Source organism: Ruditapes philippinarum, unplaced genomic scaffold, assembly GCF_026571515.1.
Source record: "Ruditapes philippinarum isolate M1 unplaced genomic scaffold, ASM2657151v2 ctg11741_1_1_1_1, whole genome shotgun sequence".
NCBI lineage: Eukaryota > Metazoa > Mollusca > Bivalvia > Venerida > Veneridae > Ruditapes > Ruditapes philippinarum.
Genome location: NW_026859186.1, coordinates 1765 through 28221, shown reverse-complemented (window position 1 = coordinate 28221; position 26457 = coordinate 1765). Strand labels below are relative to the sequence as shown.

The 26457-nt window shown below is 30.3% G+C and overlaps 2 protein-coding genes across 2 annotated transcripts; both read right to left on the bottom strand.

Moving 5' to 3' along the window:
• Positions 1-137: 137 nt before the first annotated feature.
• LOC132755557 (uncharacterized) lies at positions 138-3934 on the bottom strand. Its single transcript, XM_060746437.1, has 3 exons — positions 3760-3934; positions 2269-2547; positions 138-248 (listed from the first exon to the last, which is right to left on the bottom strand). The coding sequence occupies exons 1-3, from the start codon at positions 3932-3934 to the stop codon at positions 190-192; spliced, it is 513 nt and encodes a 170-aa protein (XP_060602420.1). The 3' UTR covers positions 138-189.
• Positions 3935-7521: 3587 nt separating this feature from the next.
• LOC132755556 (uncharacterized) lies at positions 7522-26179 on the bottom strand. Its single transcript, XM_060746435.1, has 12 exons — positions 25956-26179; positions 21298-21579; positions 19722-20057; positions 19123-19410; positions 17474-17676; positions 16798-16912; positions 16412-16546; positions 15806-15937; positions 15331-15529; positions 13306-13328; positions 9749-9888; positions 7522-9350 (listed from the first exon to the last, which is right to left on the bottom strand). The coding sequence occupies exons 1-12, from the start codon at positions 26026-26028 to the stop codon at positions 9180-9182; spliced, it is 2097 nt and encodes a 698-aa protein (XP_060602418.1). The 5' UTR covers positions 26029-26179; the 3' UTR covers positions 7522-9179.
• Between the last annotated feature and the right edge of the window lie 278 nt (positions 26180-26457).

Below are 26457 nucleotides of genomic sequence, written 5' to 3'. Positions count from 1 at the left end.
GAAAACCACACATATTTTTTCCTGTTTATTAAGCCGTTTAAATAGCATTGTTGTCGACGTGTTGTAAGGTGTACAAAATTTCCAGCTATTGTTTTTTACTTGTGTCGTTATGTTAGTAAACATTTTGGCTATCTATAAAAAAGTTCCGGCCTTGACTGTAGTGTGCTGTTCTTAGCAATACATTGAACCTTACCATGTTTTCCTTCCAGCAACATCACTTACATTAACGTCAATGTTTTCTGGTGAAACTAAAAAGCAAAATACTTTTATATTGTTATCTAGTTAACAAAATCTATCTAATAATTCCATTGTGTTTTATTCTATCTTATACACTTCAATAGCATTGGGTCTTTTTCTACTTACAATTTGTACAAAACGTTGAAAAACTGATGTCCAAGATGAATGCTTTGTGAAATAAAATGATTTGGAAATAAAACAAAAAAACTGAAATTAAGAATTTTAAGTTACTTGATGTATTTTTCCACCATTCGTAAGTATATTTTTCGTTCTGTTACAAATAAAGGCATAATGGCTTTTTGATCCACCTTTACCGAAACATTCTACCGTTTCTAATGTTTTTAAAATGCCAATTTTAGTAAAGCATCCCTTTGGTTTGCAACAATCTGCGGATTCATCGGTGGGAAATGACGGTACTGATGGTGTACGGTTTGGAAAGTAATTAAACACATATAAAAATGTTCATTTGCATAAGATACTGTCGTTTATAAAATTGTTAACTATGTATTAAGAGTACTTGAAGAAAAGGTGTTACTAAAACTGTTTAAATTGTTTTAAAGCAAATACTATATCAATGATAATACTCAGATGAATTTAACCATGTAGGAAAGAACAAAAAATAGCAACATTTGTACAATTGGCAACATTGTAAAATTTAAATACGTGGAATAAGGCAAATACAAAAGAAGTTCAAAATATATTTATTTTTATCTATGTGTAATTCCTTCATCTTTTGTAAATCATTCAAACAAACAATTGTCAATAAAGGATATAAATGATAACTGAATTTGGTTATCTTAACATATAAATACAATTAATTTTGTGCAACCATATTAGAGTAATACATGCGTTTTTATGCATATTTTGCCTTAAAGTGACATTATGCCCATCCAAGGGTATATAATGAGTGAACGGGTGAATATCAAAATAAGTTTTCATTTTGCCATAATTCCTTTTTATTTAATAATTAAGTTCCAATAAACAATAAATAACGCAAAGATCCCAACGAAATATCTGTATATATCTATTAGAATTTACATGTAACCCTTAGTTTATAAAAAGAGTGGGGCAGTCTTTTTAGAATTTAATAACATTTATAATTTTATTCAAAACATTTTCCAATATCAACAGTTGGTCAAACACCATTAATTCAGTTAATCTTTTGAAATATAATATCAATTCAGCTCAAGTTGACTATGAAATAATTAGCATAATGTCACTTTAACAATTGCAAATACCTTGAACAATTGAGTGAATGCTTCATGATGGAATTAAGCTTGATTTTGATGAATTTATGAAAAAAATCTTTTTACCACTTCAAAATTCATTTATTGAACCAAAGTAAATGTTAACCTGTGTAATACGAATGTGATCGTCACCTGGAACGATTCCTTAGATTTTAAATTTATAGCATGAATTTGTTGCACTCATCATAACGTTTCATAACAATTTTCTATTAAAGGGAATTTATATGTGCTTATTGCATGCATTGTGTTCATTTTTTCAAATTTTTTATTTATATTGTAAGAAAATTTTCTTTTTATAGTCGTATCATATAAGTTTAATACGGTCACATTAGTTTTTAAATGTCTAAACAATCATGTGACTGTAAACTGCGTGTAAATAAACTAAGAAGATTATGTTTAATTGAAATATGTTTTTGCTTTTGATTGTTTTAAGAATTTGATAATTATAAAGTAGTCGGTATATGTTTAGGAATTTGGCATTTTCTGACAATAAAAAAGAATTGTATCATAGTTTAGAGGACCTTTCTGTTGAAATGTGTTAAATCGTATACATTATACATGCACAGTGCGTTAACTGGAGTGCAAGTATTAGTTACCCGCACTCAAAAGCATGCATATTGATTGGTTCATTTTTGCTGTGGTTTACTCATTGTGACGACATACGCCTCGTACAAAAATCAGATAGCATCGTGTTTCGATGCTCTTTCTATTACTAAATGTACATTAGATTTGCAAATAAATGATTTGATTTGAGATACAGGTACTTAGAATATATACTATTTACCAATGTTCAGACGTATTGAATTCGGCAATATGTTCCCGCAATTTACTCTGTGTTCGTCTCTGTCACTAAAGTCTTTTTCTAAAATATAGAGGCTATGCATCCTTTCCTCTGCAAACTCTGTAATATTGTATTTTCCACCTTTTATTTGTCCAAACGTCGACGCTAGTTTCTTTTCCACGGTCACGTCTTTACCAGGGTAAACAGTCAATTTAAATGTAACTGAATCTTCTTCTGTGATGTTGTTTGTAAATAAAGGTTCGCCACATTTTTCGTTACAACCTAAACAAATCATAAACTTAATTCATCATTCCAGCATATAACAAAACATCTCAATAAAAGCAGTTTGTTTCATCAATATTATGTGTTGTCAATCAGATATCATGTGCCTATAATTTCAAAACACAAATGTTTTGTGAATTCCATTCAAAAATCAAAGAACACCGTACAATATTAAATTTATTTAAATGGTGTTACAATTACAGTTATTGAAGAAACTGTAACAATTTCGCCTAGCTAATATTGATCATGTTTTAGTTGGCTTCTTGAAATTAGTAAGTAATGATATCATCAGTGTCAAATCTAATAATAATAAATTAAGAGGCAAAATTTCTAACCATAGACGAAGGCGATGTTTCACCATGATATCATTTATTATATAGGTTATAAACGTACTTGTATATTTTGTATATATCAATTTAAGTAAGTTGAGAGCATGATGTCAAAAATATAGTTTAACCAATATCAAGCAATCGCAAGCTAAAGTTACAAATTTTGCATGGATTTGCAGGTCTCCACTCATCTAAAAAATCAGTATTTTACTAAAAAAAATGTATAAATATATCATATTGCACATCACCACCAGTAGTTTCAGAAGAAAATGAAAGAATCTATTCAAAATCAAAACGTGTTTTTTTTTCCTGTGTTATATTAAATGTATAAACAAAAAAAATCATAATAAACCACTACAGTAATTAGGTATTTGATGTCACTTAATATAACAAAGCAACTAAAAGACGAGAAAAAAGAAAAATGAAAAGAATCATTAACGAAGACTAGAAAAGTTATAACGATTACAAACACGAGTTGATATTTTATTGCACAATTTTAGCACAATTTGAGGAAAAAAAAAGGTTATTAACCGTTTATAAGTACAAAACTTGATTCTATTTGACGAGTTTACAGCTGTAAATCCTATAGTAGATAATATTTGGATGAATGGCATGGATTTATATTGACTCCTAAGTAAGGTATTTTGGACAAAATAGGCGCATTATTAATTCTCTACATTGACCATTATAACAAATATTTATTAAACATGCTGTTGAATAATGAGCAAGCCGGCACTTCGATATTATTTTAAGAAAACAGTGTTGGTTTTGGTAATAAGCAAACCCTTTGACGTCAATATAATTAGAAAATTAATAAAAGTATTTTAGAATGAATAGTTTTAATGAAGTTTCCAAATTAAAGAAAAGAAATTCAATTACTCACCATTCACAGCAACTTTTAGATAAGACCGGTTAGTATAACCTGGGTTTCCACAGTTTACAAGATAATTCCCAATGTCTTTTGACTTTACTGCTGATATAGATAAGACGAAACTGTCACCGTCTTTTGATTCAAAGTATTTGCTCTCGTTATGTATTTTCTTGTGATCATAAATCATTACGCTTCATTGTTCTTTCCCCGAACCCATTTGGCGTGTTTCGTGTACCTTGTTATGGTTTAATAAATGTAAGTGCGTGCGGACTTGCATTCCATCACCGTGTCATTTTCAAATTTTAAAGTCCCGCAATTGTTCGAATCTAAAATCAGAATGAATTAAAAATACAGTATAGCTTTGCAGTGGCCTTTTATGGAGCTGAAACATTTATACAGCAACAAAATTTGTTCTCCCCAAAGTAAAGATTTTTTCACTTGAATGTGCAGAAAAAAGACAAAAGTATTGTATTCAATAGCGTTTTCCTCGAAGGAATTTCTACTAATTTAGATTAACTTCAAATGATCATCAATACAATAAACTTCGCTTTTAACAATAGTTTGTAGTTAAAAAATATCAATGCTATCAGAAAATGAGTATTTGAAATGAATCCATGTTAATGGGTTTGATATTAAGGATGATTATGAATTTTTCATTTTAATTGATCTTATTATTTTTACATGGTTATTTTTTACATGAAGATCTACCACTATAAGGTATATTTATTTTTGAAAAAAAGTATGACAGGTCTTTACCTTTCTCTCACGTAAAGGATGTTGATTAACTCATTTTCTTTAGAAACCATGTGTTATTTTATTAGTGCTATTTTATAAAGGAAATGACTATTTAAAAAAAAAACACACGTTTTGTATTTCAGAAGGCTCCCGGGCAGTACACTGCTTATTCAAGGATCGTAACGTTAGCCAGTAATTTGCAGATTGTGATTGGTCAAATTATAAAGAATTTGGTTAGCAAGGCGTCCATACCAATGGAAGTTCATATCAAAAGTATACGACTACGTCGAAAAATAATCGGAAAATAAAATTTAATGTTGAAAATATTATCAGAGAAGTAGTGTATTAAACGTCATTTTTAATTATTAACTCACACCTGACTTTTGGGTTATCATCCTTTCTTCATACATGTTCTCAGAATAATCGTGTCATCTCCTTCACAAGGACGCCCATTCAGTTTAGGAAGGAATTAGTGTGAAACGTGCAGAAGAATCTTAGCAGGACTTAATTTATAGCATTTTGTTTACTTACAAAATCTTCTCATAATTATGGAATGTTACACATGTTTTCAATGGATCACTTTTTCATGCTTCACAAATTAGCTTTAGTCTTTTTTTTGTGTTTTTCCTTTATAGTTTTTAAGGCCACGTCTTTTTGAATGAGGATATGTTTATCAAGATTAAGTCATTAATAAAATCTTTGTTTTAGAGATTCAGCTTCCTTAAAGGGTATAAAAAAATTTCTTGGTTTAAAATTTTTTTAAAAGGGCTTTTTGTTAGGTTCCCGGGTTTTGGTTTTTTGTTGAAAAATATCATTAGGGTCAGGGGGTTGGGTTTTTAATAGGGGATAATGACATAGTCCATTTTTATCCCCTTTTTTTGGGTTTTAAAACGATTTATTCTGGTTGGACAGAATTTACATATGTAAATGGTCTCTCCTTAATTGATTATTTGGAATGTTTAAAGACACATCATGTTTTCAGTTCTGATGATCTAACGCTCAAATGTTGTGCTGTGCAATTTAACATGTTCTTTGTGTTTTAAAGTAAGGTTTGGCTACATATTGACAATGTCCATACTTATTTTAACTCATTTTTTATTATCCATTTCAACGTCCAACACGTTCTCTGAGCTGCGATACAGTGGCGTTACCATGGTTCATTAAGACCTGCTGAAGTTTTATTTGAATACTAGTTGAAACAATATTTCAGTTTGTAATAGAAATTGTTTGGGGTAATCCTTTAATATTATAAAAACAATCTTGAAACAAAATTCTTTTTATTCTACTACTCTAACAGTAATGTTCTTACATTTTTTATTTTTAAATTAATTATTTATCTGATTTGCTTTTTATTTTGTATTATTCTAACATATTATGTGCATATTTTTTTATTGTAATGTGTGGATAGAAATTTTATACATAAGTCACATTTGACTTGATTTTCAATCCACAAAATCTATCATTGCCATTGTATATGCTTACTGTCTATATTCTCAACTTTTGCTAAGCATCATATATTTGAGTGTTTTTTTTAAATTTTATTAACGCCATGCGAAAGGTTTTTAATGTTGATTTATCGTTTACAGGAGAAGTTTTTTGCCTGTCATTTTACACATGATTTTGCTGTTACCGTAGAAATAGTTTTTCACCATTATTATGAAATGATTCTTTGTCTGCATGCAAGCTGCATAACTAATCATGTTATCTGAGACAATTTTTGCGGTCACTTTATAACAAAAATACTGCGCATTCAAATGACACATTTATTGACATTTGACCACCACAATGACCTTGCCATCCAGGTGGTTCTTTAAACCTTTGGTTTTCAAGGCAAATCCGCACAAGCGCCGGCCATCTTGGACCCAATCTTTGATTTCTCAGCCCGCACCAACATCGGGAAATAATTATCTACATAATCATAAATTACAAGCGATACTGAACATTTTGATGTATGACAACATCTGTTATATTTTGTGAACAGCTGTGGTTCAATTTAGCTCCGATTGTCCAACTACTATACACAAATGAAATTTGATACATAAATGAAATACAAGATCGAAATGATATGAGCAACATTGTTGCATTTTTAGAATTGATTGAAAACATGTTTGCGAACACTGCAAATCATGACCACTTTCCAGACAACATTGATGTGCCAGCTGATTGTTGTCTGCACCAATAGCACGAGCAGAAACAGTTGCACTTTTAAGTGTGTCATTCTGTTCTTGTATGACATGAGTTTCAGTCATAAATTGAGGTTAAACGAGAGTTTAATTGTATTATAATTCATGTAAAAGTATGACTTGTAGTGTGTACATAACATTATAATAGAAAGAAATTTACAATAAGAAAATGTAAAAAAAACTTATTAATTAGATTATAGCCTGAATGTTCATCTAACAAAATCAATGGACGGTAATTACAAATATCTGAACTTAATCATGAAAAATTAATTTTATGAAGAGGTTCACCCGCCATTTCGCTTGAACTTAGTATGTTCTATGACTTAAAACAATTATGCTAATAATACTGGTATGAGATTAAACCATTCAAATAAGAATCATGATTTTATTGAAACAGTTGTTAGATGATTTGAAATAAGATTTTCAATGTACTGATGCGTTTTTAATTATGTAAATATAGCATCTAGAGCTATGAAATATAATAAACTAAAAGTCAGGAAAGAATGAAGAGTAAAAAACTAAAGTCCTTTCTGACTTAAGTGTCTTTCACCACCTTAATTTGAAAAGTTTATGCTAGCTTAGTATCTCTACAACTTGTAGTCAAAAAGATATAGATATTCTGTTTATAACTCGATCTATCCATGATTGTATTGAAGACGTTTTGTGTTGGCAAGATTGGTATATATACTGTATATATATTTAGTTTGATCTTTGTGTTTAAATTACGGAGACATTTATGTATTGATATTCATGATGTAAGTGCGACAAATTACTACTTGTTTATTTAAGATAGTTACTACGGGTATTTCTACGCCATATTTTCTTCATTCACAAACGAAAATGAATATCGAAAAATGTTATCAATTGCTTTTTATTTTGAAACGATATATATTGTATAACTAAATATATAAACTATACATGTTCCTATACACACGTAACATAATGATGTACATTTTTTATAACATTCAAAGAACACATTTCTTTTTTTCTTTTTCTTTTATACAAAATTTCAATTAGTATAATGTTTAATGCTTTCAATATATAAAGATCATTAAAGGCATTGTAAATTACAATTTGTTTTTATTAAACAATATGTGCATGTACTTAAAACATATTACGTTTCAATTTTCAAATTAACCGAAATGAACAGAAACCGCCTTTTCAATGATGTTATCGATATTTTTTTAAAGCCATTGCCCTATTGTTCAGCACCGTTTTTGAGAATAATACAATATTTATTCTTTTAGTTTCTTAAAAACATTCTGAATTACTCAACTTGTAATAAAAAGAACACTTACACGTTGGTTTTATCACTATGACAATAAAGAGAATAAAACATATTGTATTTCCGTTTAAAAGATGCTTCATTATAACAAAACAAATGATTCTTTAATAACTTAAATTCCAGTGAAAGTAACATATATCTATCTGCTTTAAAATGTACTGGCTTTCAATGTCTTTTATATAGGCAAAGGGTGCTGAATTGCTTTCTTTTTTTATCACGACTCGTGTTCATATTAAGAGAGCCATCTTAAAAGTTCGGTTGTTAAATGATGTTGAATAAGTTACCTCTTGTAAATGATTGAGTATTACAAAGTAGTATACGTGTCAGATAGACATGGTATGAAGAAGTTTATCGTGTAAGTTTCTACACATTTATCACGTGTAAAGGCTTCCTTCTCCAAGACAATGCCATGTAATTTACATTGTACAATGAAACAGTAAGTGGTAAAGAAGGAATTAATGGTGTAGTATAACGAATGATTTATATATACACTAGGAATGTTTGAATGAATGGCAAATGACTTTGTTTACGGTACAACGGCTGACATTCTATTTTAAATATTCGCCTTATACCCACTGCAATTAAACACTGTGCTAATCGACCAATCACTCAATTGGACACCTACAAAACCCAACTTATCCTTTTCACATTAAGCATGCGTTATATTCGAGTATAAATTTAATAGATTAAAAGCAAGTTTACATATCGAATTAATTATCAAAGCGGGTACAAATTTACTAGTATATTATTTAGATAAAAGCTTTTAACAGGCTAAAATATTGACTGTTTTTATTTGTCTTTAGGATGTTTTATTTTACTTTCGTCTTATGCGCTAGGAAACTATTTTTAATAACTAGCTCTAAAGTTACTTTCCTTCATATAAGTAAAGACATTATAAAAATAAATTATAGAAAGAATTATAAAAAAAATGGAAAAAAATATAATTGAAAAAAGCATAAATTCCCAATCAGGTATCTTTTTCCATGTTGTATCTTATCTTTAATACTATTTTCTATGTTCTATTTTCTATGTTAGTAAAAGGCTTCTTATCGAATAAAATGTCTCGCCCAGAGGTTTTACTTCAAATGAAGGTTTGGCCATTTCTACTGTTATTTTCATTTGCCGTATAGAGAGGGCCATGACCTCAAATTATTTTATAACGAAATTGGTTCTTTTTTATCCTTTGATCCTCTAACAATTTGATGACCCCTTATATAGTTCACGTCTCTTTAGTTGTTGTCTCCACTACTGTCTGCAATCGCTGCTGCGCCGGTCTTACTGAAATCTATCGACACATATTCTGTCTGCTCATGCAAAGTAACAAGTGGTCTCTTAGCTGCCAGGTCCGGATATTCGGCTAGATCTAGGTCAGCATACACCAGATTGTCTCCCCTTTCGTTCTGTAAATACAGAGATTGACTTTTGATAAGATTTTGTTCTTCTTAAATTAAAAGCAAAGTATCACATGTGCATATCGAGAAGCAAACAGACAATTTTGCTGGTTTTGATACAGATGTAAAATACGTTGCTTCTATAATTATGTCGTGCTTTCTGTTGAAAATTTATTACATTTAAACATAAGCAGTTTAGCATGTATAATGTTGCTGTTTTTTAGTGTTTTTTTTGTTGTTTTCATTTTTAAATTATAATTAAAATTGAATTAAAAAAATATCATAAAATATCTGGAATAATCCTTAATCATCTTTAGGAAGAAAAAAAGAAAAATCACGTTTACTTTTATTTTTACTTTATCATCAATAATAAATTATATTATTTAATAAAGCCTTTCAATAGTTACATTTTTGTTGTCTGCATCATTTGTCTCCTTCATAGCAGGAAACTTCCTCCTGTCTTTCTTTGGAATGACGCATGCGTATTCTGGCTGTTCCGTGGCATCAGCGTTTCCAGAAGATGTTGCAATATTATTGTGAGTGGGGTCTTAAAAATAAAAAGTCGAACAAGATTTGTAGAAATACAGTTTGTTTGATTTTTACGCCGATTTTGATACATTTCGATCGTTATTACATCGGTTGGTCTAACAAAACGGTTCTGGACATCTAACAGTTTCTCCGCAAGTAGGCGACTACTTATCATACATGATTCCTAAATCAGCTGTGCGAGACAAATAACCATATGGTTCAAAGGCCGAGAGCAACCGTCATTTGAATTTGCCTCACCCGAAGATCAAACAACTGACCCCCAGATAACAAACCCAATGCCATCAGTGTTAAGCAAAAAAAGCGAAATTGTATTGTAAAATATCTTTAAAAGTATGACCCACCTAATGGATTACCTTCATTTTGAAGAATATTTATATTGACTAGAACTACAAAGGGGCGCGGGTTCAAATCCCACAGGATGTAACTATCTTCTCTTTCTTTCTTTCTTTTTCTTTCTTTCTTTCTTTCTTTCTTTCTTTCTTTCTCTTTCTTTCTTTCTTTCTTTCTTTCTGTGAACATTATTTATGTGTCTCATTTGAATAACACAATTATTATGGGAATATGCCAAAGTTAACAGCAAATAATAGCATCTGATATTTTCAAACTCTCAGAAATTAGAAACTACAAAGTAAAGTTATTTTATATTGTACAAGTCAACCCATATACCTTAAAGAAAATGTAAGCAACCTTTGAGAACAGTCCTCATTTTGTTTCTTTTGGAATATTTTAAACAAGTCCATCTAACTGAAGTAGGAAAACAGTAGAACAAGTATTAGAAATGAGTTGGCTCGGGTAACATTTTTATACATGTTGCAAACATTTTTATGAAAAGCAAAACCTTTGCTTGTGTGATTTGTTAACTGAATGCTATTATTTGAGAACGTTTTTTCATAATGATGATAAGATTACTTGGAGATTCTCATTTCTGAAAAAGCCCTTCAATATCCAAGTTTTAATTAAGACAAAACTTTATCTGAACATCTCGTTAACGATACTGTAAACTCTGTTTACATTTTGCATTTAAAGTCTATAACAGACCAATGTTGTCAATTTTACAATTTCTTTATAGTGCCCATTAGGGAGGGGGCATACCTTAAAACAAGAAATAAACATCGTTTCATTAAATTAAACACGAATATTAAACTAATTTTTCTAATCAACATAAATTAAATAACATAAAAGTAATTATGAAACTCGAATGAGACCAACACGCTTGGCGTTTGATTACAGATCTATCGTTAAGGCATTTTATTAAGACAATCAAGTGTTCCGTATGTAACACATTCAATATACTAAGTTTATTATTTCTATTCTTTAACGTAAGCAGTTTTACATTCCATACATGATGCTTTATAAAAAATACGAGTAAAAGTGTCTACATGTATTATGTTTTTCTTAAATTTAGATAACCATCATCAAGACAAAATCAGAAATCGGTAACAATACCTAAAATAATGTCAATTTGGAATAATAATTTAGTTTAAAGTTAATATAAAAAATAAAATGTATCAAGTGTCGTACCAACATCTCGTTGCATCAGGACTTCTAAATACAAAGAACAACCATGAATGCTATCTGTTGGGTGCCAATGCAAAACTCAATAAAATATAATGACAAATGGGCGATGGTACAACGTTACCGCATCGCAACGCAGATTCCCGTAGTAGGTGTTTTAATTAAGTACTAAACATCTACATTTGTATGTGTTACACTTGAACTACTAATATACTTGTTTGCAATGCCATATTTCCTTAGAAACGGAAGTAACATGTCGCGCATGCTTATTCTGTGTAGGACAAAAAGAAATCGAAACAGAGTCTGCAATTATCTTGTTGTGATTCATGCTTCCGAGGGATCCCTTTGTTTCCAGACTTTTATACTTTACAACAACAGGTGTCAAGTGTTGTGTGGCAGCTGTAAAAAGACTTTAAAATGACTTTCACAAAATGGTAATTAACTTAATTTTATCTATTAATTTATTTATTTAATTTATTTTTGGTAAACTATACACAAAGTGTATATCCAGTAACGCAGAAATTTGCATATAACTCGCGATAAGTAAATGAACCAATTTTTTTACTGTACACCAAATTCGAAGAAATGGATTAGCGCTTACGGTTGCCGAGAAATTATAATTTAAACCTAATCAAAAACATTTTCATGTAAATGTTTATGTTTCAAGAACATTTGTGAAATAACGATCTGACTAGCGTATTGATGGCGATATTTAGTTTGATTCGTTGATATCTTTTAATACAATAACATACATTTTGACTTTTAATACTCGTTGTACATGAGACATTCACAAATCTAGTCGTGTCATATTATACTTAATTTAGCTGATAAAACGTAATTGAGACCATTTTTACGAGGTAACGCCGAATTCGTGAATGGAGCACTGAAGCAACGACGGTTATCTCATTAAAGTAGCTAAATCTTATTTTACCAGCTTCCGGCACTGGTAGTTTGACAAAATATCTTCGGTAAACATAATTTGAAAAAGTAACGTTTTAAATGTGTTAAATGTACATATTTATTTAACGAAAGCACAAAAGTCACCTTCAAAACGGTAATCAGGTTGTCTTTCTCACGAATGATCTAACGAAGTAAACATATTCCTGAAAAAAATTTAATGCTTTTTAAAGTATAATGTCGTAGCAGCCGTATGCGCGATTTCATTTCTTTAAATTTGATTTAGAATAAAATATTTTGGTTCGTTAACTTACTCTGTTATTCGTTGTGGCAATATCGTTGTACAGATTTGGTGTTACTTTTACGTTATTTGCACATTCTTTCGTTACTGGATATGCACGGTCGTATACTTACTTATTCATGGAGATAGAAAACATAAGAAATATAAATCTCACAGATACTTGTATCTATTTTGTTTTTGAAATAAAGATCAAGAACAATTTGGTAGATATTTTTTGCTAATAAATAAATTTGGATGGTTAGAAAGATTCTCACAATAATTATCGTACTCAACGCGGGACAATTTTTAAAAGGAAATTCTCCTCCTGTTTATATGTTTTATATGCAACAGTTCTATTTCGTTGATATTTATTGATACTTATGCATTTTATACTTTCAAGCCATTTTCTATAAACGCCAACATTTCTGTGAAAGGCGTGATATGTCTGCCCTAAGCAGAATGCGCATGCTCGAGAACATACTTTTTTAGGTCTTTGCATAGCAACGTACCGCATCGTAAGAATGTATGTATTGCTCTAAAAGAAAAAAAAACTTAAGGCCAATACAAAACTTTCTGAAATCGGTTGAATACGTCCGAGATCCGTTGTCGGCATACCACAGCAGTTTAAAGATGTTAGGTTTTACATCATGCAGGAAGATAAAGTTGTCATACAAAATAGTGCATATGGAACATGGGCAAATAAATGTTTGTTTTAGCGCTTACCGTTTCCAGTCGGATGTAAATTTCTGGAAAAAAAAAAAACAATATTTTTTTTTAATCGTTGTATACAAGCAAACTAGTAAAAACAAATTGTGCAAAGTACATCGACCAGGTAAAGTCCATTTTAGAAATTAGGTAAGTAAATGCATTATTACTGACAATTCATTGTAAGTTTCTATCTGATTGTTTTGCAAAATTTATGTAATATGCTGTTTTTTTTTACCGAAAAAAATATGTTTTTCTATTTAAACACTCCAATCATTAAATATTTAGCTATTATATTGAAAAAAAAAACGTGTAATTTCACACGACAACGCAAGGTGACGTAAAGATTATGGTACATGTCCATACTCCGAGCCCCACGAAACACAACCTTTAATGGGAAATAGTCTTTGTTGCCGCTTGTTTCATGTTAAATTAATAATCGTTATTTATGAGCTCATAAGGACTTCAAGCTTGAAGTTTTACATGCAAATATTACGTCATTTTCGTTATTCTTTATCTGGCTGCTATTATTATTGACTTCACGTGATGTTACCCCTTTGTCAGTAATTGTTGTGAAACTTTTTAGCCAATCAAACAAATAGCCTATAAATATATGACATTTCTGGACATAAAAATTTGCTTAGACAAGTAAGGAGTCTAATGTGCATGTAAGGACAGAGGTAAAAAGAATTGGAAAACTCCGAATCAATATAACATATAACTTTTATGTAGTAGATATAAGCCGAAAACTGTATTTAATTTCATGAGGCGCGTAGCGCCGAAGGGAATTAGAAATTTTACTTATTGGTCAGTTTGAGGCTTATATCTTACTTAAATTACTACTTTTACTATCAAATATCATGTTATCTATCGAAAAATTAGAAACAATTTATTTTTGTGCTAGAAATGTGCAATATTAATGTTTTAGCAATTATCTTTTTCTTACTTGCAAAACCCTGTGGGTAGCCTCTTGAATGTAGCAAGAAATTTTCGTGTTTTGAAATATGACCAATTATGTACATGAACACAATTATATTACATAAAATTTACCAGTTACAAAAAATGTTGAACTTACGCACATACAGTATACATCAATTTACATTGGGGATTTTTACAAGAAATAATAAAAATGAAATGTTTTCAAATTTATGTTGAATCTTGGATATTTTGAATGATTGAAGAAGGATTTATATTGACCATTTAGTGTTAAAATGATATTTTTCTTATTTTACTACAGCAAGGATGACAAGTTGTGTAAGAATTGCCATTAGTGTGAATTTTGGATATTAACGCAACAAAATGATATTTTCTTATTTTTGAATTGGTATTTGTCATACCACAGGAGTCTGGCATCGTTTTTTATATAAGCAATCAAATATAGCCGCTTTTGTTTAAAATAGATGAATCTATTTTCTCTATTATATTTATTTGAAAAGCTGACCATTACACTTACTTGAAAAGTTGACCTAACTGAAACATAACGTACATACAATTAGGCAAATCAAGTATGATTGTCATGTAAACGTATATTTAAAAAAGAAACAAAAACGGACAATAGACAAGAAATTAAACAATCCCATAAATATCATATCCGCTATCTTTCACTTGGAAAGCGTAAACAGTGATAAGATGTTAAGAGTTTGAAAATCGAAAATCAGTAGGCTTGGAATAATCATTCGTTAAATTAGCCAGATAACAATTATTGTTCTTTTCGTAAAATTAATATGTAAAATGCGTAATGGGCGAAGGAAAGATGATGCATCATTCCTCGTGTTAACCTCTGAGATAAGAAGTTACATTTACTTAATCGTTTTTTTTTTTTTTTTTTTTTTTTTTTTTTTTTTTTTTTTGGAGAATTTTCCGCAAAATCCTGTGGTCATACAAGCTTCTTTCACTACACGTCATGCTGTCTGATATTTATATGTTTCACAATTAATATTGGACTTACACATTAATATTGGACACCTACCTGTACAGTATTAAAAATACAGTACGGTCAGAACAAAGGAATGACGTCATAGTAGTAATTTAAATGTTACATACTCATTTCTTTCCTCAATGTTAATTTCATGAATGTTCCTTTTGTTTGGTGTCTTATTCTGTCGTTTCTTGAGTACTATAAGAGCCACAATGACCGCTATGATGATAACTAAAATACAGCCAATTATTGGCCCAATGACTAATGCAAAGCTTGCCTCGGCCGATGGTTTAATTGCTTCGTTTTCTTGTCTTTCAGATGGATCTGAGGGAGGAAAAGAAAACAATATTTCAATCGTTAATGAATATTATGCATTATCAATATCATTAGACAGATATGAATTTTTATAAAAGTTGCATGATTTTATGTAAATGCTACATTTTAAGGTATTAAGATTTATTCAAGACAGTCATAATACTATGTTTTAAAACACTATCAATTATACAAAAGCGTTATTTCCCTATAAGACACTATCTATCATTACATTTCCAGACTTTGTACATTATTATCACATCAAAGTTTGCAGCCTACAAGAAATACCTTTCACGATGAGCGTTATATTTCTTGATACAATCCCACCAATTCCATTACGGGCCTTGCAACTATATGTCTTGGAATGGTCGGTTGAAACGTTTGTTAAATAAAGTTTTATTGTTTTTTCTCCGAATATCTCTATGGAAATAAATAATAAATAATATATATTACAGCTTTTGATCAGTCAGTAAGTGCTTTAAAATGTGTATCAACTAAAAAAACACCTGAAATAAGAAGCACCTTTAGTATTCCCAGTAAAGTTAAAAGGTTGCGATATAAATTTACTTTCAGCGCAACTTAAAACGCAATGCAACAAACAAACATGCGTACTAAGATTAGTTAGCCTCGACGGTATTTCCCCGACAACATATTAGAGCACGATTTAACTTACGCTTTGACATGCAAATATTAATGCAATATTAGGGATTAGTAAACTGATATTATGATGTGAAAACAATTATAATCAATCAAAATCAGTATGAAGACAGTTAGTTAATTTAGATAATCGTACACACGACACAATAAACTATGATTAAAATGTGATATTAGATGATAAAGAGAATTATATGAAATTACTATATTTTAAAAACTATACATTTGTATGCATAAAACCTTTAATAATGCCGGTCTGATTCTGCCACGAAAGTGTTGATGGGGGATTACTGTCCACGTTACAGGTCAAATCAACATCATCACCAACGTAAACAGTTTTCTGTTCTTTCTCTGATATAGTAACTATTGGATAATCTGCAGGAACGGAACAAAACGAAGAACCACTTATTGTTATCATTTAGTAAAGTTTAATTTAGTATTGGTTTCAGAGAAATTCTTTTAAAAAAGCTTATAAATACATTCCGAAGAATCCCCAATTACAATTGAGGCGATAGATAAAAGCATACACATTTCACAAGATTTTGTACAAGTTTTACAGTTTAAATATACAGAGTTAAACAAAATGAATTCATTAAAAAAGAAAAGAAAAATAAGAAACGGCATACACGTTATATCAAGAGTATATTCAACATTTAATCTAAGATCGGGAAAGCCTTCATTTTTCACTTCACATTTGATCTCCCTTGAATTATCATGTCTTGTAAAAATGAAGCTCTGGATCTGGAACGAAATATTAGAAAATGGAATATCCTACAAGGCAATAGCTTTCAAAACAGACTAAAACACAATATTACAACAAACATACACCAGACCAACAAGATATAAAATATTCTAAATAATGTAGATCAACAAGGACGAGATGACATAAGCTAAGTTCAAAGATTAAAATTCAAATTAACCCTTAGGGTCAAAAGTGATTACATTTTTAACCTTTGGAAAAAGATTGATACCAGTCCGCCCAGGTGTCGAGTACTTGCGTATCGTGATTAACTGCAAACACCCCTTTTTTACTACATTGTACTAAGTGAACAACTAAAACAAGAGATAAACAATTAAAAAACAATAGCATTGCAATTTACGTGTCAGGCGCTGTTTAAAGTTTCCAGTTATTTGTTTATTTCTCGTTTTGAGCAACAAAAATGATGTGTTTTCACGCAAACTGTATTTTCATACATTTACCATTTACTTATTAAAGAAGACATTCAATAAAATTTCATAAAGACACAGAGCTGACCAGAAGCATGTTACAAATTATTATTGTTAGTGGTGTAATGTACTTACCGATGTATATGTCCACCCATATGTTTTATTTTGCTGCTCAATTTTGTCATCGACCCACGATTGCTCTATATGTTTTACTCCACTTATTACAATGGAACTCTTTGGATTTGACTCTTCGACTGAGAACTTCAATGTTATATTAGTGTCTCCATTGTCTTTGTTTTGCTTGAAAACTTCAACAACTTTAATAAGTTTTGGTTTAACTGTTAAAGTAGAAATTTTAATTAAAGTGATTGATTTAAAAAAAACAAGACAAATTATTTTGTAAAACAAAATTTTTACCCTTAATGCAGTTGTCACATATCCGTATCCCTTACAGGTAATTGTATATAATCTATAACGCATATTATCAGCTTTCATTCCTCAAACTGTATATGAAATACATACAAGTTTTCATGACTAATTGTATCATCCATATGCTCTTTTTCACAATGTTATCTAAACAAACCGACCAAAAACTAGACAACCAATGCGACATTTGCCCTTAAACTTCACAGGACACGTTGAACTTGACTGTCATAACGGATTACTTGGAAAAATAAATGGTCGTTTGCACTGAAACGTCACACGTGCATTGGTCTTTGACAGTAGAGTTCTTCATATCAAGTTTAGGAAGGGGGCTCAAAAATAAGGTCGCTTTGAACTTGCATGCAAAAATAGTTTACAAGCAGCATCGCATACATCTTCGGGTTTGCTGACAAAGGGGGTATGCATGTATTACAAGCATATTTTGCTGATTTTGTATAGCTGGTCTTGGGAATATTAATTATATGCAAAGTAACAAACGTGTCAAAGATTTATTTTCGTTATGGTAAACATGAACTCGTTATTTTGTATAGTCAGAATATGTTTTAGATCACATAGATCAATTTATGCGTAGTAAACTTTACTTGTGGAATTGTTCATTTGTCACAGTTGAATGATTCTATTGAAATAGTTTGCAGAAAGCAGCCAAACTGGTAATGGTGATAGTTAAGGAACAGATGTATGGCAATCGATTTTGAAAAATTATACATTAGAAATGCCATGCAATATACCGGTATATGTCACGCATGCAAGAGCTCAAACAACTACAATCTATGTTTAAAATACGTGCATTGTGATATGTAAATACAGATCTATGGCAATCGATTTTGAAACGCGATAAATTTGAAGTGCCATGCAGTATACTGGTATATGTCACGCATGCAAGAGCTCAAACAACTACAACCGATGTTAAGAATACATGCATTGTATTTTTTTATTACTACGATTAAAGATCCTGTAACACAAATTTTTATGGCTTTATATCATAAATTTGATGCTCAAATTAAGATTTATAAATATTGTAAGTTCCAAAAAGCATCATTTATAAAGAAATTACCGAATTTTACATGTCATGCAAAAAAATGAAGGTAATTAGAAATTTATTTTCTGTAAAGTCTATGTCCTTTCTTTCAATAAGAAATGAATGCATATATTATAATGATTATATATAATGTTCACAAAAATTTGCAGTTCATTTTTGATTTTTTTTTTAAATTGTTTTATAATCATAATTGAATACATATTTAAAATTTCACTTGAGTGTGGTATATAGCCTCAATTACAACATATACCATCTTTAAACAATCAAATAAATAAACAGAATAATCAATAAAATTACTTACACAATACATTGATTTTTGTATCTCCACATATCTTCCCTCCAATATTGCTACAACACAATATCTTCTTCTGATTATCATCCCGTGTAAAGGACCTTGTTGTCCACGTAATGATATCGTACAAGTTCCCTGGCTTTGTGGTATTCTTTGTCTTTGTATAAGTCTCTGATTTACTACCGATAGACATGTCCGACTTTAGCGGCGGTCTCCCATTCATTGCTATACATTGCACTTCACCTTCTTCTCCTTCTATTACTTCATGAACATTCACCTCAATCTTGTTTGGGGGAACTAAAAAATGAAAGTATTAAAGTTTAATATTTAATTACTAAGTTAATCTATATCATAAAAAAAACATGGGTGTTTGATAAAAATTTAAACACTTATGTTCTTTCTAATTGTAAGATATAAATATTAAACACATTATTGTTTCATGGTTTGAGTAGTAAATATTCATATTTTTAACTTATCAATTCATGAAAATCCGTCATGAAACATCAGTCAGACAAGAAACTACTGGGATTAGTTCATCCAAAAGACAAATCTATTAATCATTTACTTATATAATTTTGTAATAGTTTAAGAATCAATATAGCGCATACCTATGATATACATAACCACAGATGTTGATGATTGTACTAATTGTGATGCATCCTTCACCGTACATGTAAATTTGATGTCAGTGTCAGTTTGACTTGGTATAAAGCTATATCTTATATAGAAATGGGTAATAGAATATATTTGTTTATGCGTTTGATTGGTATTTGTTAATTTCATGTTGTTCTTTAGCAAATTTAGAGTCATGTCTCTTGATCCACCTTTCACAGTACATTCTATCGTTTCTAATTTATTTACAATAGCCACTATACATGTCCGAGGTGTACAATATTCATGGGCTTCTACGTTGGAAAATACCGGAACGGATGGTTTACTGTATACTGAAATTATAAAAGTAAATTTCCAATTATATGTCTAAAATTTACTTTAAATTACATGCTTTACATTTGGCATAGCATTGTTTCTGGGCTAATTATAATCAAATAATCAAATTGAAATGTTAAAAATAAACAGCTTATATAATTTTTGGAACGGAACGTCCACATTAAACACCAAGTTACACCAAAGACCAATGTTAACTAAGATAGCACCATTCTTTTTTGGGCCTTTCAAACCTTAATCTGTTAGGAGGAATCGACGCTATTGTTACATTACTGACCTTCCATGACGACCAAAATCTACTGTTTAGAATCACATACTTGAATTACAAACGTTTTGCAAATAAAGATTATTCACAACAGTTAGTTCTATTTGCTTGGATGTGGTTAAGATCACGGTCAGTTACTATAATCAGTGCCTTAAATGATACATGGCCATACATTCAACTGAAATAGTGCCGAAAACGTTAAGGCTGTGATAAGAAATAAGACACTTTGATACGGGTTTCCTGTGGTGCTGTGGCCAAAGATTCAACATATACTATCTTAATATCGCAACAAATGTACACAGAACTTGAACATTTGGTACAAATCTAATGAAGTTTTCATCACAAAGGCAAACTGTAGTGTATCACTGTTTCTTAAATTTCAGCTTTGGTCCTTCCCCAAAAACGCGGGACTAAGTTTTGTATCGCAGGTTTAAGGGGAGTAACATATCCTAATAGGAGACTAACCTTGAACTTTAAGAGAACTACATTTTGTATATAGCACCAGCAATCATCATCAATACATCTGCAAGGCTGGCGATTGTAGATATTTACAGTGCATCATGATGCAGAATATACAAGTATTTTTATACCAATTTCATATATCTAATCAACCCTTTTACAATTGATTTTGATACCCAATGTTTGAAAAAAGAAACAATTGACAGGAATCTTGTAGCTTGCACATGGCATTGAAAATATTCTACAGACATAACAAATCAAAATGAAAGGTAGATACATAGCTGATAACTTGTTAAAAGAAAATAAACATCTGTACAAACAACATTAAATTACAAACAAATAAAACAATTTTATCAATGTTAAGCAGTAGTTTAAAATTGCCAGAAGATTTTCTATATGGAATTAAATTTGTTTCGAGTCTTGCCTAAAAACATATCATATTTAATATATATTTCCAAATACTTATCCATTTTCTAAAGATAACATTACATTGAAATATATTTTAACATAATCACCAATGTTCAGATAGATTGAATTCGACACCGTGGAACCGCAATTAACTCTGTATTCGCCTGTATCTTCATGCTTTGTTTCTAAAATCGAAAGGCTGTGAGTCGTTCTACTACCATCAAATGCCAGATGATACTTTTCACCTTCTAGATTTTTAAAGACCGAACCAAGTTTCTTCTGCCAAGTCACGTTTTTACCGAGTGAAACCACAAAGTGAAATATTACCGGCTTTCCTTCTGTGGTGTTGTGTGTGTTAACCGAAAGTTGGCCACATTTGTCTCCGCAACCTGACAAGTAATAATAAATCATCATTTACGAAAAACTCTTCATTTATTGTTGCCTGTCGAAAAAAAGATTAAATTCCAAGAATATGGCTTATTGTAAAGATACTTTTGTCAGACAACAATTTAATTATTTGTTTTGAATTGGTGTACATATGCAAAAATATCCAAAAAATTAAAATAAATATATTTTTCATGTTTAACACTATAACTCTTTACTATAGTAAATGACTTTGCAAAGCAGTCCATTTGACAAATAACGAGGTTTGGGACAAGAATATAAAAAATAATTACCAACAGTATAGACCATGCTCGAATGTTCCCGCTGGCTTTTAAATTCAGGTCTCAACAATTTAGTGTTAATTGCCCTTTCAATGCATCTTTATTTCAATACTATGATAATTTTATTTCTTAATTTGTTGCATATAACAAAGACCTATTCTTTAGTTCTTTAAACTAAATTAATTTCTTGTTACTCACTCCCATCAGTCCGACTGTCACTGTGTCCGTACGTAGGTCTGTTTATTGCCCCTGTTTTAGCAAAAATAATGAAAATTTCTTTTATATCGTCAAAAGTTACTTAGTTACTAAAGGTTCATATGCAATTGTTATTTACAATTTGCTTTAAACATTCCTTATAATGTAGTTTTAAAACTTGCCATGATCACTTAGTCTGCTCAAGAGGTAACTGTGATGACTACAGTTAGATTTGAAAATAAAATAACCTGGCAGTCATTTAGGAGCATTCTAAATGTTGTAATGTCGCAAAATAGTCTATATATTGTTATCGTGTCATGTAACTTTAACGTCATTCAACCTTCAAAAGTCGGATAATTATGCTATATATACAGAAAAAATATTAAACTTAAATACCCCCTTTTGGTAATTTTAGAGTTATAATTAAATGTGAGCGGTTGCTAAATCAATTTTGTCCGCAATTTACAAAATATGAGCCATTGTCTGCTAATCCTACTTCTGCTATAAACAAATTGAAATTGTCACCGTTTCTTGGTTCAATGTATTTATTTTCATCATATTTATTCTTGCTGCTATTCAGCACTACCAATCCACTCTTGTCCTCTCTAAACCACTGATGATTTGCATTTACATTGTACGGTGTGAATATTAAACGTGCGGTCTGACATTGCAACACATTTTCTTGTTCCGATATAAGAGTCCTACATCTGAAATATTTTCTTTGCTTTTTTATATCGGATAACTAAAAGTACTGGTAGTAAAATCATAATGTAATTCAACGCTAACGTATTTAACAGGTGTTTGTTCCCATATTTCGTCTGTCATAAAAAGAGTTACATTTTAGGTAATCATTTAGTCAACTTTAAATCAAGTTAAGTCTATCGTCCCTATTTTACTCCAAATATCAAAAGGAATACAATTATTATAGTCAACAGCACCGAGCATTCTCTATACATGGAACGCTTTTTCGACTGCATGATCATGGGGGGGGGGGGGCTGTTTTCTGAAGGATGGAGTTCTTATGATAACTTGTCAGGAGTTCTTATAATAACTATCAAGGAGTTCCTGGAAAACGTTACGGATTTCGTTGGAAAACTTTATAGTACACTGGACAAACACACTAATAATCGCAATTCTTAACTTCAAACGGAAATTTTGAGATACTTAATTAAACATTGAGGATTAAGATTGCTTTACATATTGTATTATGTGTCAATACAAACTAAATAGTCTATTTTTCATGCCCCTTTTTTAAATTTGATAATTTTGAGTAAGTATTCCAAATTAATTGCTCATTTGTACAGATTGACATTTTCATTTGTGATCTTAAGCTTCTTCGTTGCTATACTTAACACCTAATTATAATGGAAAGTTCCAAACGTTAAGTTTTTGTGATAACTCTGAATATTTCCTGAGTTATTATTATGATAACTTTTGTTACTGCTTGTCCGTTTCTTGTGCTAAGATACGGCACGTTTAAGTGTATCTTATAAGTGAATAAGTGTGTAAATCACATACGAAGCGTAGCACGTTTATCGTTTTCACAACAATGTTGTTATGATATGTTGGTTTTGGATGTATTTTAATTCAAGATATTTTTCGTACCTCCGTTTCTTGTGCCTTGTTATCATTTTATAGAATTGTTTGCTTACGCAGATTTTGTAGACTGAAAAAAAGGCTTGATGAATAGTATTGACTAACAGGATAAAATACGTTTTGAAATTAATACTCAAGCATGATGTATTCATGTATGCATTATTCCTGGCGTTTTTAGAGATTATTAAGCCACTATGCTATCAGTCTGCCGAAACAAATTACATGTAAATGGTTTGCAGCAAAATGTAAAATAGAATGCACTACCTTTATCTAAATCTAATGAGGTGGGGTCATCTTCAGGTTTTCAACGGATATTTTGTTTTCTAAAAGGTAGTTGAAAATTTTATGACAACTATATTACAAAAATACGTAAGTATTTAATAGTAGATGTGAGTCACCATAAGGCACATGCCGTTGGTCAACCTTGTTCCTTTCTTTATTAAATTCATTTTGGCATCATCTGTTGTAGAGAAATCTCCATGTTTCGGAAGATTATTGCATTCATTTTTCAAATCAAAGTTGTATTCCATATCTTAAGAATCAGTCTTCTTTAACCTGAATGAGCATAATTTGATTAAAAAAACTTATACAGAACACACAAGTAATACCATGTTCGTTGTCATTTTTTACAGTGAAAACTAAATACTTTTGTCAATGTTTAATGGGCGCTCCCCGTACATAATCCTAGTTGTGAAAACTCTGTTAATCTTTCTGTAATAGATAACAAAGATTTATAGTGGAACTTCTTTCGTTCAAACACGTAGTACCCCACGAAATTGTATGGTCCGGACCTGTAATAACAGAGTAAGTCTATTCGAATGATATTCTCTCCCGTAACAAATCTTGACCTATTTCATATTCTGCATAATATGTGTGCACTGTTACACCACATGTTTTAAAATACCTTGATTCTGAGGAAAATATTACTTCCTAATAAAACATTTTTTGTGAGACCAAACATGGAATAAATAAAATGTAGAATATTGCAAGGTCTCATGTAACTTGTATATGAAAAAAGACTGGAGCCTGATGAACAAATTTTGGCCTCCAAACTGTCGCGAAAGCAAAGTGGTGCTATCCTTCTTTTTCTTGGGTTGGCCATGGAGTTGTCCGTGTTGGCATACACTTTGGTTTACAGGATTTTTGGGTAATTTAAAAGCATCGGCTTTCATAAACCTCATTTTAAAATCATTTCCTTGTAACTTCACACATATTTTTGAGATCCTCCGTAACGATGATGCTCAAATTAACCTTCTTTGGAAAAAAAAACTTTTATTCTATAAAGAAATATTTTTTAATTTGTCTTCTAAAACCGTGATTTAATTTTGATATCGAATTAAAAAATATTGTAAAAAGAACACTTATTAGTCGATGATAGAACATTCTTAATATTCGGTAATTCTTCACATAATTAGCAAATTCTATTATGTGGTCCTGATTTACCATTAATTTGTTGTAAACGAGACTATAATGGAGCAAAATCAATTGCAACATATTTAGAAAATAATTTCAAAGCCCACAAGTAAATACAATTTTTATCTTATTTTGTCTTTTTTTATAATTATGTGATGACTACTGAATACCCGTATTTGGAAAAGAGGTTAAGAAAATAATAAAATATATCTACATGTTCTTGTCCTCATATTAAATTGACTTTGTTTTTTTTTTTTTTTTTTTTTTTTTTTTTTTTTTTTTATGTTGCTTTGGGTGTGTCTAATTTCTTCATTTTTGGTCTTAAACTATTGTATACAAATGATGTTTTTATATTTTGTGTACCCTTCTACGTTAATATATTTTCGTGGTCAACACATTAGTTGATTAGCCGATTTGAGTTTTCTTTCGTCCCAAAATAATCATTTGACTGAGCTACAGAAAATGGTGTCTCGAAAAAGTAAAGGATACGCCATTTTATCAATAGAAACATCTAAATGGAAAATTGATCGGCTGATAAAGGATGTTAGTGGTATATTGCAAGGTAAAAGGTACAACAAATAACTATAAAAATGTCAGATACACATTATTTAAAGAGGTTCGTCGTGGAAGTTTTTAGGCGCTAACCATGTGAAAACTTGTTAGCACCCTCTTCTAAAAGAAAATATCTTGTTATCTAAAATCAAAATTGCATTGTGAAAAAATAATATGATTAAACAATGTTATATTGGATTCATATTAATCTTTCAATATTAACAATTGCGAGACTGTAGGTTTCCCGAAACTTTAATGTATCTCCTAAACAGTGGTAAATGCGCAAATTGTTACACATTTTGATATATACATGCACAATTTTCAATAAACTTAAGATTACTTACATACACGTTTAATCCCTATCAAAAAATAGAAAATAACAAATGAAAATCCCGGCAGAAAAGATTTCATTGTCATTTGATAAAACTTGTTGTCACATTATCAAAAACAATAAATTAGTCTATGAAACGTTTCTAATCTACTGAAAATAATCCTGCCTAATTTGAATCGTGCAAATGTTGACCGTTGTTCATTTATCCTTGTTTGTGTATTAAGATGCGCGCTCTTATAATTTTTCTTGTTTTTTCCTTACATGCATCTTGAAAACATCTAAAGCTCGTAAAATTTACAACGGAAATTAATCAAAAAGAAAACAAGTATTCAAAAGTGGCTTACAATATTTTTCCTTGTTCTTGAAACACTTGTGACATTTCAAACACTAAATAACACTTATTAAGTTGTTTAAACAAAATCATTGCTTTACATCATGTATGATACTTAAGACAAACGATTGTGTTATCTTTTTTTTAATTGGCGTATATTTATTTATTTATTACATGGCGGCAA

What these genes read in the sequence shown, in the direction of transcription:
- LOC132755556 (XM_060746435.1), bottom strand. Translation starts at nt 26,028, where the DNA reads ATGACAATGAAATCTTTTCTGCCGGGATTTTCATTTGTTATTTTCTAT. An exon ending in TGTGGTTATGTATATCATAG is followed by an intron (nt 19,411 to 19,721) that starts GTATGCGCTATA and finishes TTCATTTTTTAG; the next exon opens with TTCCCCCAAACAAGATTGAG. An exon ending in ATATACTCTTGATATAACGT is followed by an intron (nt 16,547 to 16,797) that starts GTATGCCGTTTC and finishes CCGTTCCTGCAG; the next exon opens with ATTATCCAATAGTTACTATA.
- LOC132755557 (XM_060746437.1), bottom strand. Translation starts at nt 3,934, where the DNA reads ATGATTTATGATCACAAGAAAATACATAACGAGAGCAAATACTTTGAA. An exon ending in TCTAAAAGTTGCTGTGAATG is followed by an intron (nt 2,548 to 3,759) that starts GTGAGTAATTGA and finishes TGATTTGTTTAG; the next exon opens with GTTGTAACGAAAAATGTGGC. An exon ending in TTCAATACGTCTGAACATTG is followed by an intron (nt 249 to 2,268) that starts GTAAATAGTATA and finishes TTTGCTTTTTAG; the next exon opens with TTTCACCAGAAAACATTGAC.